This window comes from Symphodus melops (genome assembly GCF_947650265.1).
Source record: "Symphodus melops genome assembly, chromosome: 5".
NCBI classification, from domain to species: domain Eukaryota; kingdom Metazoa; phylum Chordata; class Actinopteri; order Labriformes; family Labridae; genus Symphodus; species Symphodus melops.
Window position 1 is genome coordinate 26546069 of NC_136695.1, and position 16704 is coordinate 26562772.

General features: G+C 44.0%; 2 protein-coding genes across 7 annotated transcripts in view; one reads left to right on the forward strand and one right to left on the reverse strand.

Annotated features, from left to right (window-relative positions):
• Positions 1 to 16704, forward strand: part of scn1ba (sodium channel, voltage-gated, type I, beta a) — an 85093-nt gene that overhangs the window by 24491 nt on the left and 43898 nt on the right. The gene's annotated exons all lie outside the window — the stretch shown is intronic.
• Positions 1 to 16704, reverse strand: part of gramd1a (GRAM domain containing 1A) — a 30557-nt gene that overhangs the window by 8240 nt on the left and 5613 nt on the right. For 5 of the 6 annotated variants that reach the window (XM_079344869.1, XM_079344867.1, XM_079344868.1 and 2 more), the window contains 12 exons: positions 11343 to 11571; positions 10272 to 10292; positions 9961 to 10045; positions 9327 to 9430; positions 8941 to 9036; positions 8511 to 8591; positions 7081 to 7199; positions 6153 to 6465; positions 4892 to 5045; positions 3905 to 4051; positions 1433 to 1554; positions 525 to 667 (listed from right to left, as the gene is read on the reverse strand). In XM_079344869.1, the coding sequence (XP_079200995.1) occupies positions 525 to 667; positions 1433 to 1554; positions 3905 to 4051; positions 4892 to 5045; positions 6153 to 6465; positions 7081 to 7199; positions 8511 to 8591; positions 8941 to 9036; positions 9327 to 9430; positions 9961 to 10045; positions 10272 to 10292; positions 11343 to 11571 (1614 nt within the window). Of the gene's footprint in view, positions 1 to 524; positions 668 to 1432; positions 1555 to 3904; positions 4052 to 4891; positions 5046 to 6152; positions 6466 to 7080; positions 7200 to 8510; positions 8592 to 8940; positions 9037 to 9326; positions 9431 to 9960; positions 10046 to 10271; positions 10293 to 11342; positions 11572 to 14702; positions 15044 to 16704 lie in introns of those variants that run through there. The other variant, XM_079344870.1, reaches the window with a different exon arrangement.

A 16704-nucleotide genomic window follows, 5' to 3' on the forward strand; every position in this document is an offset into this window, starting at 1 on the left:
TGCCACAAATGTTTCACCCAATTTAACCCTTTATATTCCACTCATGTGTAGAGCTGCAAATATAAAATCCATTAACTGTAGTCACTATAAAACACATTCATCTTCTCAAGGACTCAAAGCAACATGTGTGTCTAAAGTCACAATTTAAATTATTTTAATAATTACAAACAGACATCTGCACACTGAAAACGACCAGCTGCCTGTCCCAACACAGTCTGAAAAGTCCCACCTCTGGCAAGGAAAATATCCAATCACCGTTGGGGATTTTGTGGTGGCCAATAAGATTTTAGGCCCCCCCTCTGGACACACCCCTGCTTGAACTACATAAACAAAGTTTGTGTACAGTGGATACATCCCTTCAGTATCAGGAGGACACACTCTTTGAACCTGAGAGTCAGTGTGAGGATGGTTTTCCCTCGTGGCTGTTCTGTTTGGATGGTGATGTCATGGTCATTGTGTGAGGTTAAAGTAAACAGATAATCCCTCTTACATGGATTAACCCAATCAGAAAACAACAACTCTACCTGAGCCGGCTCTTGTGCTTGTTGATGGAGGTGAGGCAGTATCTGTGGACAGTGTAGAAGTAATCCTGGTACGGGATACCTGAGGTGATGACCTCCGAGTCCACCACGAAGCACTCTCCCCGAGCGCTGCTCTTATGGAGCGTCTACGAGCGGAAAAAAGGGAAAAGCACATTTATTTATGTCAAACTTTTCATAGACAAGGACAACCCCAAAGAGCTTCACATGAACAGACAGGATTAGACACAATAAAGTCAAATGATAATAAAGTGAAAGGAATCAGTTTTATTAGGATGTACAAAACAAAACTCGTGTCTGACTCTTCTGCTCGTTCAGGCGTCTTTGACTCTGATGATAAGTACGCTGCTTCTTTGGGAAACCTCATTTCTCCGAACCTTTCTTTAACTTCCTGTTTCCCACACCCTGAGTGATCGATCAGTGGGAGTCGTCTTAATGCTCTGAATGTCGCCCCCATTGTTAACTATGTAAAGCTGCTCTGTGTGTGTGTTTTAAATGAACCTGACTTGTCTCTCTTTTTCCCCACCTTCACAAAAATCACTTTTCAACTGAAACAAATAAATGTATGTTGAACCTGCGCTGCATGTAAATAGAAATGTGTTTGATTCGTGAATCCTTTTCCACAAAGTTCAGGTAAAAACATTTTGGTATCGATCTTTCAATGACTCAAAGCTCTTTCACGCAGCAGGTCACGTTCACACACTGATGGTAGAGGCTGCTGAGTAAAGTGACCACTGCACACAACGACAGAGAAACTTCCACATCCACAAAGAGCTTAAAGCTTAAAAAAAAAAACCGTTTTGTTTTATCTTGTTATTCTCCTTCAGCAAAGCTTCAGGTCAAAGGTAAAAAAGAAGAAATCTAGAAAAGGTTGGTGTTTGCCCAGGACTGACCTGTGTCTCCACAACGGGGGCGGTCTTGGGGCCGAGGGGGTTGTTGAGGGCGATGGTGTAGCTTAGCACGCGGCTGGAAGTCCCACTGCTGCTGTCCTGCTGCCATTCACCCACAGAAAGTTCTGACGGAGAGACAAAGAGACGGAGCACATGAGCAATTTAAGAGAGACCCCCCCAAAAAAAATGTTTGGAGAGATTTTAAGGAAAAAGAGAGAGAGAGCGAAGGACAGGGGAGGTCGAGAATTTGTAAATGAAAGAGAGAGACCACATGATTCAGAGGGGTTGAAGGGAGGGGGGGGGGGGGGGGGGGGGGGGGAGAGAGAGAGAGAGAGAGAGAGAGAGAGAGAGAGAGAGAGAGAGAGAGAGAGTAAAAGGAGAGGGTCAATCCATGCTCCTTCATGAAAAAAGAAAGGGAGAAATGCCCCAATTAGAGCTACACAATGTTCCCAGGCGGGCTGGGACTAACCCTCCAACTAGGGTAGCTAGCTACCGGCCAAATCAACTCCACAGTTTCCCCCTCTGTCCTCATTTCAACTGCCACAGAAAAATGTCCAAACTATACACTGGACTTGTGCAAAAATGTCCTTAGAAAATCAGGCTGTGACCTGCCTGCTTATACAGTGACAAAGCAGGGAATGAAAAGAGTCGAAGCCGTCACAAAGATGGAGGGAGGGTAACACAGCGTGAACAACTTCCAGCGACGGCCTCATTAGTGGGACGACACAGTCGGCTTCAGCGCGTCTTTGAGGGTTTACTGGCAGTGTGGAAAGACATCCGTGAGTATTTATGGCTGGACTGAGAACTTTTTACTCATTGCATTTTTTTTTTCAACGGTAGAGATGTTTGCAGCGGGGGCTGTTTTTAAATCATTCTCACTCATTTGAGCGTTCGTAATCGCATCGCAAAAGTTTGAAATGATCTCATTTGTGAGGAAACGTGTGTTTCATGTCAAACCAGTAATACTCTCTTACTCAGCATGCAGACATGCTGCCTGTATTCTGATGCATTCACCTGAAGCTCAAGTTAGCTTGAGCTACTCTCATGACTATGACAGTGCCAGTTTGAGACTGGTGGAATCAACTCTCAGAAAAGAAGACGTTTCAACAACTCTTAGACATTTTGATATTTATCGCAGTTCAATTGGTTATCGCAATTCGACTTTCTCGTGTTGTTTGCAACAACACAAAGAGGACACTAGTGAACCTGTAGCAAAGCTTAATGACAGATGAAAAAAAAAAAAGGTCAGAGCATCAGCAGCCAACAACCTGTTCCAGTGACAGACGTAAGGAATGAGGAGCTTTATGTCTTCCTCTGACAGCAGCTGCAGGGGTCCAAAGAGCAGCAAGGCGACAACACTGTGTCATAACTGTCAGCGTCTCAACAGGAAAAACTTGCTCTCAAGTGCAAAATTTCATGCAACAAGTCAACACACGTTCTGTTGCGGTTGTTAAGAAGCTTTTTCTTTTTGTTGTGCAGCCACAACAAAGATGAACACAGGCCGACCACACAGAAACATGGAATCAATCAAACTAAAGGAGGCACCTTTCTGTTTATTCCTTCATGTCACCTTTCTGTCCTCTGGTACATGGTCATATAATCATCTTCTATCACTCACTCCTTCCTACATTCACTTTGTATTTCCTGATATGTAACGTCTTCTTCCTCCTCTTCAGTAGTAAAGCTCTAACCGTCTCTTTCTCACTCTTTTTATTTGCATTCATTCTATTTTTTGTTTGGCCTGACTTTTGATTCTTCTGTTATTATACTGAGTTCACGCCTTTTGCTCTGTCTAACAAAGCAGAGTAAACACCCGTTTTAAATGGGCTAAGTTATTATTATTATTATGATTCTCTTTGTGAGGTCACCCCTCCCCTCCATTGGAGTTAAAAGTTAAGCACAAGCCGTGGACAAACTCGTCTTTTGCTTGAGCAGCAATGACCAGCGTCCTGCATGCTAGCAGGCTAATGTTAGCACGCATCAGTTTTATACACAGGGGGAGGAGCCAGTTGTCCCTGCTCCTGTAAACACAGCTCTAACAACAACACAGCTAGCGTACTCCAGCTTCTCCCTCATTGTAGACAGCCAAGACTCAGAGGGACGTTTACACAGCATAGACTGACTTTATGAGCTGAATGTTTCACATTTATGAGACGTGATACTTTGCTACGATGTTTAATGATCATCTTTCTCTAAATGAGCCGAACAAGTAAAATGTTTACTTTAAAAATAAATAAGCAAACTTGGGACACAGAGCTGTCTGTGTGTATTCATGTTCACTAATATTAGCTGTGGCTACTTCATCAGATAAGAACATTAAATATTTCAGACTGAACAGCCACAGGTTATTTCTCCTCAAAACCTTGTTGTTTCAATTAAAAACTTGCTAATCACAGAAACTTTGCATTTAACCTTTTATTATGATGTAATAAAGGTTGCCCACTGTAGGCCACCAGGTGTGTTGACTGCACCTACCAGTAAAGTGTCTCTGGGAGAAGAGGTGCTGGATGAAGTGTGTGTCTGCAGAGAAGAGCAGGTCGTGCAGCTTGTCCACGCTCATGCGGACGACGGTGTTGATGTGCACCCGGCCGCTCAGGTCAGAGCAGAAAGACTCCACCTCACCTGAAGGTCAAAAGGAAAGGTTTATTCCCTCATTCCATTTGCCCTGATATCTCATTTAATGCATTCACAACGTACAACACACACATCTGATACTGGATTAAAAAGCTTCTCTTGAGGAGCTTTTATTCTTATCGACTTTCTTTTCCATCAAATTCACGATTCTCATCTCTGCTGGGTTCTTGATGGTGATGGTCGCTTCACTTGAACAACGCTCACTCTCCATTTGCTACCTGAATCTGAGATGGTAGAAGATGTCTGGTCAGATTGTAAAATGTATTAACAATATATTAAAAATAGTAAACTGGGTAGTCTTCTATTAAAAAACAAATAAAAAAATTCTGTTGTCTGGCAAGAAACCTTTTTTATACTGCCTGAAATACTCTACACATACTCGTGCAACATACCTGAATGAGAGTTTATGTTGTTTTGTGGATGACCATGTGTGCCCTTTAAGGTGAAGCTTTCATTTCGTTCAATCGTGAAATATTCTATCTTACCAGTGCATGCTAACCTGCTCTCAAAATGCGGTTTCTTGGGTGAACTTAACCCTCATAAGGAGGTGCAGGATTGTGCCGAGTCATTGGAAATCAAAAAGATAAAGTCAGCTTTGAGGAGTGGAATAGATGAGTTGACTAAGATGGACATTTTTGAACGGGGAATATCCCAAATCCAGGACAACACTAAGGTTTTCAGATCTGTTTGGGGTCCCTCCCTGGAAATGATCTGTAGAGGTGATCATCATGATATTTGATGTCCTCTCCTGAACATCCTGTAAGAACACGTGCTTCGTGGATGATGATGAGAAACATCTTTGTACATTGTTGAAAGAACAACACTCACCCTCCTCTTGCGTGTCAGAGGAGTTGCTCGGGTCTGTGGGCAGCTCGTCATCGTTGGTGATGTCCAATGAGGAGAGGTTTCCCAGACTGGTGGATGGAGGGGGCAGCATGTGATTTGCTGACTCAGACAGGCTGTCCCCACCCTCTTCCAGATACTGATAGAGAGGGGAGGGGGGGGGAAAGCACAGCAGAGGATCCTTAGCCAGAGGGTTGTAAGAAAATCAGCCCACTGTCATATGACTGGATAGGAAAAAGAGGCTTCAGCTGAGCTGACCTCATGGTGACATGGCCTGAGCAGACATACCACTGCAGCCATGCAATTAATCTGAAACTGACATGCAGTCAACACAGCACTCCTTTTATTCACTTGAGCTTAGCTGGAGGCTGATCCGACTGCATCGAGATCAAGACTGCAGGGGGACACGAACACAGCAGCTGTTTCTGAGCACAAACTGATTGGACGTGGACTTAACCAGAACAACTGCACAGTATCTGAAATCTTCTAATGCATCCCACATTTCTCTTCCACTATTTTTTTTCTTCAATTCGATAACATATTTAATGTCATTGTATTATGTTTTACCTCATTTTACAAAGTTGTGTCAATGCTTAACACTCAGTCAGAAACCTTCAGTCAGTAGTGCTTACACTTCTACCGTCTGTATTGGTGGATTTATTAGACACTACACAGATGACGGGTTACAGCATATCATAACACATGCCAGTGAGTGTATGACACACAAACAGCTCACACGACACACACTCAAGATCTTAAACACCGTACACAGCTATATAGTACTTAGAAAAACATACTGAATGCATGATCTGTTCGCTCGTCTGATGTTGGTTGGTTGCTCTTGAGGTGACAAACGGGCTGAGCTTCACAGAAGGAAAAGAATCATCACAGAATAAAAAAGGAGTCTGTGCTCATCGATCTCAGCTTCGTTTCGGTTCCTTGACATGGTGTGAACTCTGATTGAGAGAATGAAGCTAATGCTAACTAGCCAGCTGTCCACACATGTCAGACAGCTGGATGTCAACTACAGGAGCGGATGAGTCCTTGAGCAGACTTCTCTTCTCTGTCTGTTAGACACATATGATTCTCAAAGCAACGGTTCAGTTGGTGCAAATATTTCATTATCATAGCTCAGCTTTCCTGCAAATTAACAACACTTCTCTCTAATGCAAAAAGAAGAAGATATAAGGTAATACTCTAAGGATGACTTTCTATTTCAGCGTTGTATGTCAAAAAGAAAACTCACAAATGAGGCAGCAGCAGAGACCGGAGCGGAGGCAGAGGTGTTGGTTGGAGTGGTCGATGGCAGAGAGCTTTGGAAGCTGGGTGGACTGGGTTCAAGCGGTTCGGAGCTGAGCCTGCGTCCCGATGAGGAAGGCACCTCTATGGGCAGACAGGAGGTGGATGAAGGGAGAGAGGAGCCGCCAAGGTTGGAAGATGAAGGAGAGATGGTTGGAGCGCAGGGCAACAGGGGGAGAAGGGGAGAGCTGCCCGTGGAAGGAACCGACACCGAGCTCAGGTCGAGAAGATCAGTGACCGACACAGAGTCGTCTCCTGGCCTGTGGAAGAGAGAGAGACGCAGTGTGAGTGAGGCAAAGACACATACAAAGAAAGTCATACTGCAAGAGAGACACACACACACGTACACACAGACAGGGGAAGGGTTTGTGGGAGAACATCGGAACAGGCGGAGAAAATCTTTAACCGATTAAGAGGTTAGCCAACATTAAGGACACAAGCTCATAAAATATGAATTCATTACTTCAGTTTCGTCAGCAAAAAAAAAAAAAAACAAGTCATGTAATGAAAGAACAAACTAACCCCTCAAGCTATGTGTATATAAGTTAGTCACTAGACCGACACGTAACCAGAGAACCTGACGTGGATTGTTTTTTACTGCTAAGTCAAAAAAAAGTAAAGAGGTCTTAACAAGTCGATAGTACTTGAAACAATAATAACAATAATCCAGATAAAAGAGTATCGTCAAACTTTGCAGACAGAAGTTAATTTTTTTGAATATGAACTGAAAAACAGAAGGAAAATTCCAATTGCAACTTTCCCTGGAGCAAACTTCACTCTCTTAAAGTCCGTCAGGTAAGTCAACATTCCTGCATGTAAACATTTCCAACCTTGGACTGTGAAGCATCCATATACCAGCATGTTTTCAGACTCACAGTAGGCCGTTCATGTGCTCGGCGGTGGGAGAGACATAGTCGTCGTCTTCACTGGTGAGGCCCAGCTCGGTGCCGTAACACTGGTGTACGATGTGCCACAGCTCTTTGGGGGACAGGGACTGCCAAGATAAAACACACAACTCAGAAATCTGGACTGATAAATTCAGATCCTGCCATATTTGATCACACAGCAGCTGTGAATAACAGTGTGTCTGTTTTGAATGATTGACGGCTGCTTGAGTTCAGTGGCGGATGACACATAAGGGGGCGGGACTTTTCGATCCATCATCTCGGCACATACAAAGTTACTGCCAGACATATTTGGGTTGTGCTGCATGTAGGAACGCACGTTTCTGTTTTTTTACGCTGCAAGCTTCATCGAAGAATTTCTGCATGAAGTACAGGTGAGACCAGGCGTGCAGAAAGGAGTGATGACATCACATGACCAGTGCAACCTTTGTTCATGTCGTGAAGCTGCTTCATAGTCTTCACTGCTCTGAAGTACGTTCTTCTCCACTCGTTCGTAAATCCAATCACACGTCGCTCTGATATAAAGACCAAACACTCGTTATAGTGTCAGACTCATCAGACTGTCAGTGTCATATTCATTCTACCACAGTGTAATACTGGTGTCCTTGCACAGTGTGTTACAGCGTTCCTGAAGTGTGACAGAGCGCAGCATGTAAACACAGCGGGAGCTCCACACACACACACACACACACACACACACACACACACACACACACACACACACACACACACACACACACACACACACACACACACACACACACACACACACACACACACACACACACACACACACACACACACACACACACACACACACACACACACACACACACACACACACACACACACACACACACACACACACACACACACACACACACACACCTCATCCTCCCCGCTGTAACACCTCTGATGCCAGCACAGAGGTGGGCGATCCGTTCAGTCAAGGGGAAACATCACAGACGTTTCAACATTGGGATTTCAACTAGCAGCCTGAACAGGGTGACTGTGAGCAACTTGTATAAAAAATTTTTTTAATAAACACTCAGGAAGATTTCAAAATGGGCTGTGACAAAGCGTTCTTTCAAATTTTCGTGGTGCACATGTGAAGTCTTTTGATCGTCGATTCTAGAAACTGACTGAGTGTGACCATCGTGTGATACGACTCATCTCGCTCCGTTTCTGTGTTTAAGCTGAAAGCTACTGTGCCTCTGCATCCGAGCTTTGCACATAAATGTCTATATTCAAACTGTGCAAATAACAGGGATTAAAATTGTTCTCCGAGGCCTGTGTTTGTGGCCGTCTTCCGCTTCCTGACACTGTTTTCTATTCTAAGATGGTAACCACCAGTTGTGTCACAACAAGCATGAGCTGCCAGGACGGTGGGCGGGCTGTACCTTATCCAACAGTGCGTTCTGCCACAGCCGGAATATCATCATGAAGCTGCGATCCCTCGCTCCGAAGGACGTGAAGAAGTGCTGAGAGGGAGAATATCAGGAGGGAAGGAAAGGAAGGAAGGAGGGAAGGAAGGAAGGAAGGAAGGAAGAAGAGAGAAATGTGATTTGATGGATGGTCTCCCTCTGTTGGGATGTTTACTTTGTCACAGTCAGCTCATTTCATGCTGCTTCACTTGCAAAAATGGACAATCTGAAGTAAACAGTGTCAAAAGCAAAACAGTGTGCACGCTGAGTGTGAATCAGCGTTTAACCTGAACGCACAGAGAACGTGTCAGTCGAGTACAGAAATATACTGCTGCTACAAGTTGAAATCACGACTCTTAGGTTCTGGATAATGTGTTCACGAGGAGTCTCTCTGCTCGAGTCTGACCTTCTCATTGTCAGTGCTGATCTGGATGGCGTTTGGTATGAGCTTGGCGGTCTTCTCCTTGGTCATCGAGGTCACGTCTTTCAGCAGGATCGTGATCTGAATAGGAACGCAGAGAGATCGGAGTTTAGTGTACGCTGCAGTGTTTTTATCTCTTATCTTTCACCGGGGGCCTGAGCGGGTCTATATTGATCTGCAAACAGGTAGATTGAAAAGGTCCTCCTTATCTGAAATCAGGTGTGACATTAACCCGGTGACAACAGGCACGCGTTTGACTGTAAATGTTTACCCAGTGTGTGTGTGTGTGTGTGTGTGTGTGTGTGTGTGTGTGTGTGTGTGTGTGTGTGTGTGTGTGTGTGTGTGTGTGTGTGTGTGTGTGTGTGACTTACAGTGGTTTCCCAGCGGAAGATGTTACTGTAGAAACAAAGCCAATTCTCGGAGAGGTAAAGGCGGCCCTGAAGCAGTATATCCTTCTGCAGAGCACACGAGTAGTCTGAGGAAAGAAACAAGAGAGATTATTGACCCTTCCTTCTCGTCCATGTCCAAAGGCGTCGCTGTCAGATCTGTATAACTGACGCTGGCTTGGGAAAAGGCGCTGCGTTGTTTATTTTCCTCAAACAGAAAAAAACAAACTCGGGTAGCCAGTGTTGTTTTGTTTGGAAAGAAAAGAATGGCAGGGTGATTAAAGTGCTTTTCTCCTTTGTTAAGCTTTTGTGCATGTCCGCGACAAAAACACAAAAAAGCAGAGCTGACAAAAAGTTATGTGTTCATTTGTAGTGTTGAAATTCCATCAGGGACAGATGGTCAACATTTGACTTCCAGACCCCTCAGGTGTTCAGCAGCGACAGGTTTACTCACTGTCCACGAGTGAAAAGAGTCCCCTGGCTTCAGGCTCCATAAACCTCCCTGACATCCATCCCTCACTTCTCGCTACACCCTTCACACTACTTTCTGTCAGGCATGTTACAGCGAGCAGTACTCACAACACATGCAGCATAGCGGTATGATTTGGGCAACACTCACCCACTATAAGTCGCTCAGAATCGGGAAGTTTCTTAAAGAGTTTGCGAAAGTCCTCGTTCCGTTGTTTGTACGTAGGACTGAGAACCTGAGAGCGAGAGGAGAAAAAAAGGAGAAGGTTGTCACCATTTCTTCACAGCAGTTGGTCGCCTCGGGCTGGACCGGGATGTTGACGCGAGCGAGTGAGAAAAAACAAGGTGCTTATCTAAAGGATGATTAGCATTTAAAAAAGGTCAACAAGTCCTTAAGCTCACAGTAAACAGGAGAACACCCTGGAGTTAAAACGTCCAATATGAGGCTGTTTGTGTACTTACATTGTACCAGCTCTGCATTTTCTGTGAAGGAAACAAAGGCCTTTAGATTAGTGAAGAGTACTCACACGTCCTGTACAGAGTGAAACATTTTCCCTTGCTATATTAAGCAGTCTGTAGGGTTTTAAAAACAAGAAGCTGACTTTTAGTTCTCAAGCCTCGGCCTGTTTTATGTAACATTGAGGTTTTAGCAGTTCCAGTATGCATCACATCCATCAGCATTTCTGCATTTTGAAAAAAAGAAAAAAAAAAAAAAAAAAAAGGCAGGTGGCGCGGATCGGTGGTGATGAAAAGTCAACAGGATGACAAGCTGTTTGTTTCACAACAATGAGTGTGAGATGATACGACGCGAAAGCTTAAACTGTGCCCTCAGGCTCACAGAAACACGGACACCGTCTGAGTGACAAAACAAACAAAAAAAAACGCTTACGCTCTGCGGCCTGTCAACAGAAACAGTCGACTTGTACCTGCTGCTGTATCAGTGTAGAGACAACACAACATCTCATGTCGATGATGCAATGCTTGTTTCTTAACATAATATGTTCGGATGTGTTTGAATCTAAAAGTCAGTTTTAAGTGTCGGCTGATTCAAACTGGTTCATTCATTCACATCTGTATGTTCAGCATGTTCTATTTTTGGTTTGTATTTTCTCTCCAGCTCGTTCTCTAATTTGCGTTTGTTTAGTTTTCACTTCTCAGATCCTTTTTCACCGGGAGAAATGCCCCTCTTTTGTAACCTTTACTGCTCCAGCTTCGACGCCATTTTTTTTTTCCCTTAGTAAATTAAGAGCAATGAAAAAATCTGAGCAAGTTCTGTTGGATGTGAAAACACACTGTCAACAAAGCTGATTTAAAGTATTCAGGGAAAGGATGAGTCTTTTATAAGGACAAAGCAGAAGACTGTAGACAGTGTTGGTGTTTTAACATGTATGATTAAGTCAAACACAAAGCGTACACGCAGTTAAAATGTATCTCAAACAGAAACACGAGTTGTCAGCTTATGTTTCGTTTCTACCTCTGAGCAGCAGTCATTTTACCATCAACAACATTTGAGGAGTGGATTATCTCTCTTACCTTGGCATTGCGGCTGAAGTGGCGAGAAGCAAGTGGGTAGGCAGATGTGAGGGAGGAGGCCGATGGAATGGAGGGCAGGGGGCTATCTGAGCCTCCTCCTCCTCCTCCACCTCCACCTGCGCTCTTCTCTCCTCCTCCCTCGCCCTCACTGGCCCTGCCACCTCCAAGGACCCTCCGCCGCAGGGAGGGAGAGCTGCCGGGGGTGCTGCGTGGAGAGTTACTGGCCGTGCTGGAGACAGAGAAAGATTTAGCTCAGAGGGGGAACATTCATTTGAATCTTCATCTGTATTGCCTTTAAATGTCACGCTGTGAAGAAACGCTGAAGGCATTTTCTGTTTGATAGTAGCATGCGATCTCAGCCAGCTTACAGGCGACCAAAGAAAGGCCGTGTGAGGCCAGTGTTATCAGCTGAACTTATTTTAACTTGTACAGCAGCCAGACAGTGAGGTGAGGGTATTTAAAGCCGTTCAAGTGATGGCTCTTAAAGGTGAGATGTGCGGCTCTAATCCATCAGACTTTCTGTTAAATTCACCTCATACCGCTTCATGGTCTGATAGCTGTCCATATTACATCTGTACCCGAACCCTCGCCCACACGGAGACACGCAGAAGTCAGCTAAGGACAGACCGCTCACTTTATAGTTCTCTAAGATATGCTGCCGTTGTTGTTGTTGGTGCTGTGCCCCAAAAAAAACATGTCAATATCTGGTCATGAGCTCCTTGTAAACACATGCATCGATGCAGAAGTTACAGAATCAATACGGCTCTACACTTGACCCCATAGTGCAGTTCACAATAACACCTCAGCTTTAGGTTAACGTGTATTTTTTAGGATCTCTAAGGAGCTGACTTGATGTCTTTGTTGTTATTCTCAACAGTAAAGAACAGCTGTTCGAGGTGATTCTGTGTAGGACGTGGTCAGGATCAAAATCAGTGTTTATCACCACATGCATCGTACCGTGCGTTTGTTGGAAATACCCAGCGCTAGTTGTTGACATAAGTCTGAGTAGCAGGTACGCTAGTTTGATTAGTTACTGTGGAAATGTCTGCTGTAACCTTACATGGAGTTTTTGTCTATACAACATTTATAATAGGGTTTTTTTTTAGCCACATACGTATCAATAGTCCTTCTTCAGACTCACACATCCCACTTATAAAAGAGTCCAATCAAAAAGAAGATCTGTAAAACACGTTCCCTTTCACAGAGAAGAACTGAGGTTGTGCTGGAAGTTAAAACCTGAAACGACATTTTCTTTTTGCACATTGAAATAAAGGCGTCTATTTAAAGCAACAATTCACACATCCCCACAACTTATCTACAGCTCGATCAACCAGCTGACAGATACATGTAAACACCAACAACTTAACAAACATTTCCTCAAGATGTTAAATAGCCGTCAGCAGTTACAACAGTCCATTTCATATCAAACACACATCATATGTCCAACATGTTCCTGTCCTCGTCATCCTCACTCTGCTGCTGTCCAAACATTTACATCTAATGTACAGCTCACTGATCTATGAGAACACCACCCACACATTTAGCGCCATTACACACCTCGTGTTTCTTCACACAGCAAAGTTCCTCTAACAAACACAAGCAGCTCTAAATCTGAGTCCATTCAATTAACAAAGAGGCGGACGTCGCTGCCAAAGTGCTGCGTGAACTCGATCAAACTCCGCTCGCTCAGTCGACTGCATGTCGCAGCCGCTCCCTTTGAGCTGCAGACGGTCGTTTCATTAGCAAAGGTAGATTTCATCTGCAGGGTTTTAACACGTCTTCAGACATTTTCTGTCGACAGAAGCATCCATGTTATCACTACACAACGACGCAAGCTTTCTTTATCCATCTTATCTGGACTTTGCATTGGTACTAAGTGCACAGAGTATCGTGTGTGGTAAGAAGGTTTTGACTGACATTTTTTTCATAAATACATTTGTTTGATATCGACCCAATCCAATGTCACTTGGCCAGGAGGAGGACTTTATTTTAGACGAGTAAAAGTTGTCTGTCCCAACTGAAGTCCCAATATCTGTCAAAATAATCCTGTACGATTTTGATTTCATAACGTACGTCCCTCCATTGATCACTCTGTGTGCCTTTCAGTTGTGTTAATTATTAAATCAAATGTTTTCATTACACATTCTCAACTCATATTTATCTAAGTTATGTTGCGGTGCTTTTTCCTTCATAAGATGGAAGAGAAAGGAAGCGAGGTCGGATTCGAACCAATAAGGACTATAGCCTCTGTACAAGGGACGAGCAACATAACTGCTAAGCTTCCCGTCAGCTGTCTTTGGTCTGTTTTTATTCTTCTCATGATGTTGTCATGCTTACACCTTGGCCCGATCTGAACGTTGACCTTTGTTAAACCAAGTAAAGTCAATTATACATGCAAAGCATCACAAATCAAGACAGCGGACCTCGGAGCACAATTACCTTAATATTATTCTTAACAGGCAGAAACCTCAAGATGAGTAACACAGTCAGTGGGAGGATGTCTACCATAAATAAAGAGGATTAATTACCACTAGTAAAACCTCTTGGACCATTTCACTTGTTGCACTTGTCTGGGACATCAGGCGGACAATACAAATCATCTCTGCTGACTGGGGTCTACAAACTCTGTAACAAGGGTCAACAATAAAACAAGGAGCATCAGGCTATCTTTAGATAAAAGCGCATGTGGACAGCCGGGGTTGTACGGCAAGGATCATGAATCTGTGTCAGTATGTGTTTACAAAACGGGGCTAAATCCGTCAGGAGCACAGATGTATTAAAAAAAAAAAACTAACCGGCCTCATTGAGAAGCTTTTTGAATACGATCCGCCTCCGTTTCTCTCTGTGCTGTTGTTTCAATTTAAACCCTGAGAGTGTCCCCTCTCTCTCGGCTAAAGGACAGCTAGCACGCCGGCTAACCAAAACAATGCAACCGCACGAGCTCGTTCACAGCACGAGCTGCAAACACAACAAGGACAGAGACAAAGTCAACCGAGAGAGATGTCAAGGGGGAATTATTGATCTATTTCAAGCTATGATACACTCGAGCTTACAAGGATTGGGGGGCAGCGGTGGTCAGTGAAACAGGATGTAGAAAGGAGTGGAGAGAGAGGAGGGGGCTTCTTTATTTCAACGCAGACAGCATGAACATCAACAAACAGCTAGCTATGATCACAGCTAATATCTGCACACCTGCACCTCTACCAACACTCTCCAAGTCACACCCATGTTATCAGCGGGATTTACAGGCTTTGACTCATTTGACCACGCCAAAAAAAAAAAAAAAAAAAAACACTCCGCGGCGCATCAGGACCGAGAGGCAGATATCTCATCTACTCATCCTTTCATCATGTCACTTACTCGAACATGTCATGAAGCGTTTACAGTCCAGTCGATATCCAGAAAAGTACTAGCATCCGTTGTCCCTTATGTGTGCGAGTGTGCATGAAGCTAAAGCCAGCCAGACGCTACAACACGGGGTGTGTGTTCCGCTGCTTTCCTCCGCTCAGCATCAGGGCAGAAATGCGCCCACCGTCCACCGTCCCGCGGTCGGATGTTAGTTTAGCATCGTGGTCAACGCCCCCCCACCACACCTGCACCTTCACAGCCAGGTACCGGATGGACCGCTGCTGTGCCGCTTGCAGGACCCGTTAACGGGCTGCAGTCTCTGCGTCCATCCGTAATCCCTTTTGCAACCAGGGAGAGGGTGGAGGGAGGAGGAGGAGGGAGGGGTGGGAGGAGGAGGGGGAGGGAAGGGGAGGAGGGGAGGCCTTGCTATTTTTTTGTGTTTACAGTAAGGTGGTGCTGAACTGGGAGATAATGATAAGACAGATAAGGAGCAGCCTTAACTGTAGGACAAATTAACTTTTAACCAACACCGTTATCTTTCTAAAAAGCTTTTTCTACTACTAAATACTGACTTTTAAAAGTGTCTTATTCTCTCAGTTCTTACTTATTTTTATTGTTGCATTGGTGGCCAGTTGCAGACTCAATTTTCACTGCATCCTAAGCAATGATGTCCTGTCCTTACTATTCCTCCACCATGCAACACAACAGGAACTATTTGAAATGAGGGGGAGCCGTAGGTAAATCACCAGTGTGTTATTTCCTGCTTGTGTAAAGTGTGGTAGATTTTTACTAGTTTTCTTCGTCCCATCTGTGACAGTAAATTCAACGTTTTGAATTTTTGGACTGCTCGTTTTACAGATCAGATTATTAATCAAGCTAATACGGAGCAGATTCATAAAGAAGAATAAGATATTTACAGCAACTCACCTGTGGATGTACACTACAGTCGACATTTCTCCTTTTCTGTTTCACTGCACAGCCGTATGAGCATGTGACATAATACATCTTGAATCTTCCCATGAATGTTAACCCTGTTTAGTCAATGTTTTACACATTCCTGCATAGCTTCACATGATTTTACCTTATTGTATTATATTCCTTCTCCTTCTGTAAAAGTACAAGCTTCTTCTTTTATATTTAATGTTGTTTCACTTTGTCTTTTCAGTATGATTGAGCTCAAACGAAACGTTTGAGTGCAGCACCGTATACTTTAGAAAAAAAAAAAAAAGGAAGACCCAGTGAACCACCTGGCCAAAGTCCAGAGCCAACGCAATCCCTTAACCCTCAATCTCTGAGTCCATCCCTCTGGATTAGAGTCCACATCATAATCCACGCTGGGCTGAGCCAGGCCCACATCTCCACCATTCTGTCTCCCTCTGTGTAATCTGCTTTTCTGAGGTTCACCAAAGGCCCGTAATAGTGTCAGTCAGAGCGGTTGAGTGTTGAGAAATGTGCAAAGTAAAGAGACAGAGTGCAGCCTCGAAGAATGACCGAGTAAAGTATACAGGAAGTGAGTAAACAAGATGTTAATATGCTACTCTTCTGTATTTTCCTTCGTGCATTAAAAACACCTCGGAGCAAGAGAAATGTGAAGGGAGATTCTGTGAGAGCGCAGAGCCATGGTCTTCGGGTTGTTTACAAGGTAAACACGCAAACTTTGAAGTCTAAACGGCGCCTGATACAAAACAAACTGATGAATATGAAAACAGTTTAACCAAAACTGGGCCAGAGAAACCTGGTCCGGAAACTCTCAAGGAGGTCGGACTCTCAAAGTGGATTCATAAACAGTACGTGAACACACCGACTGAATGCACACCATGTGAAACAGGAAAGTCACAGAGCTGCACTTTGACTCAGTGAGACAGACGAAGTTTAACTAAATCTTTCCTTTATTGTAAGTTAGACTTGATCTTGGAAAAACTTCTTCTCGTAAGATAAGTCAGCCATGATGTGTGTACTGTGTGTAGATTATATATTATGTGTATGACTTCATCAGTGCAGAAGTTTAAAATTG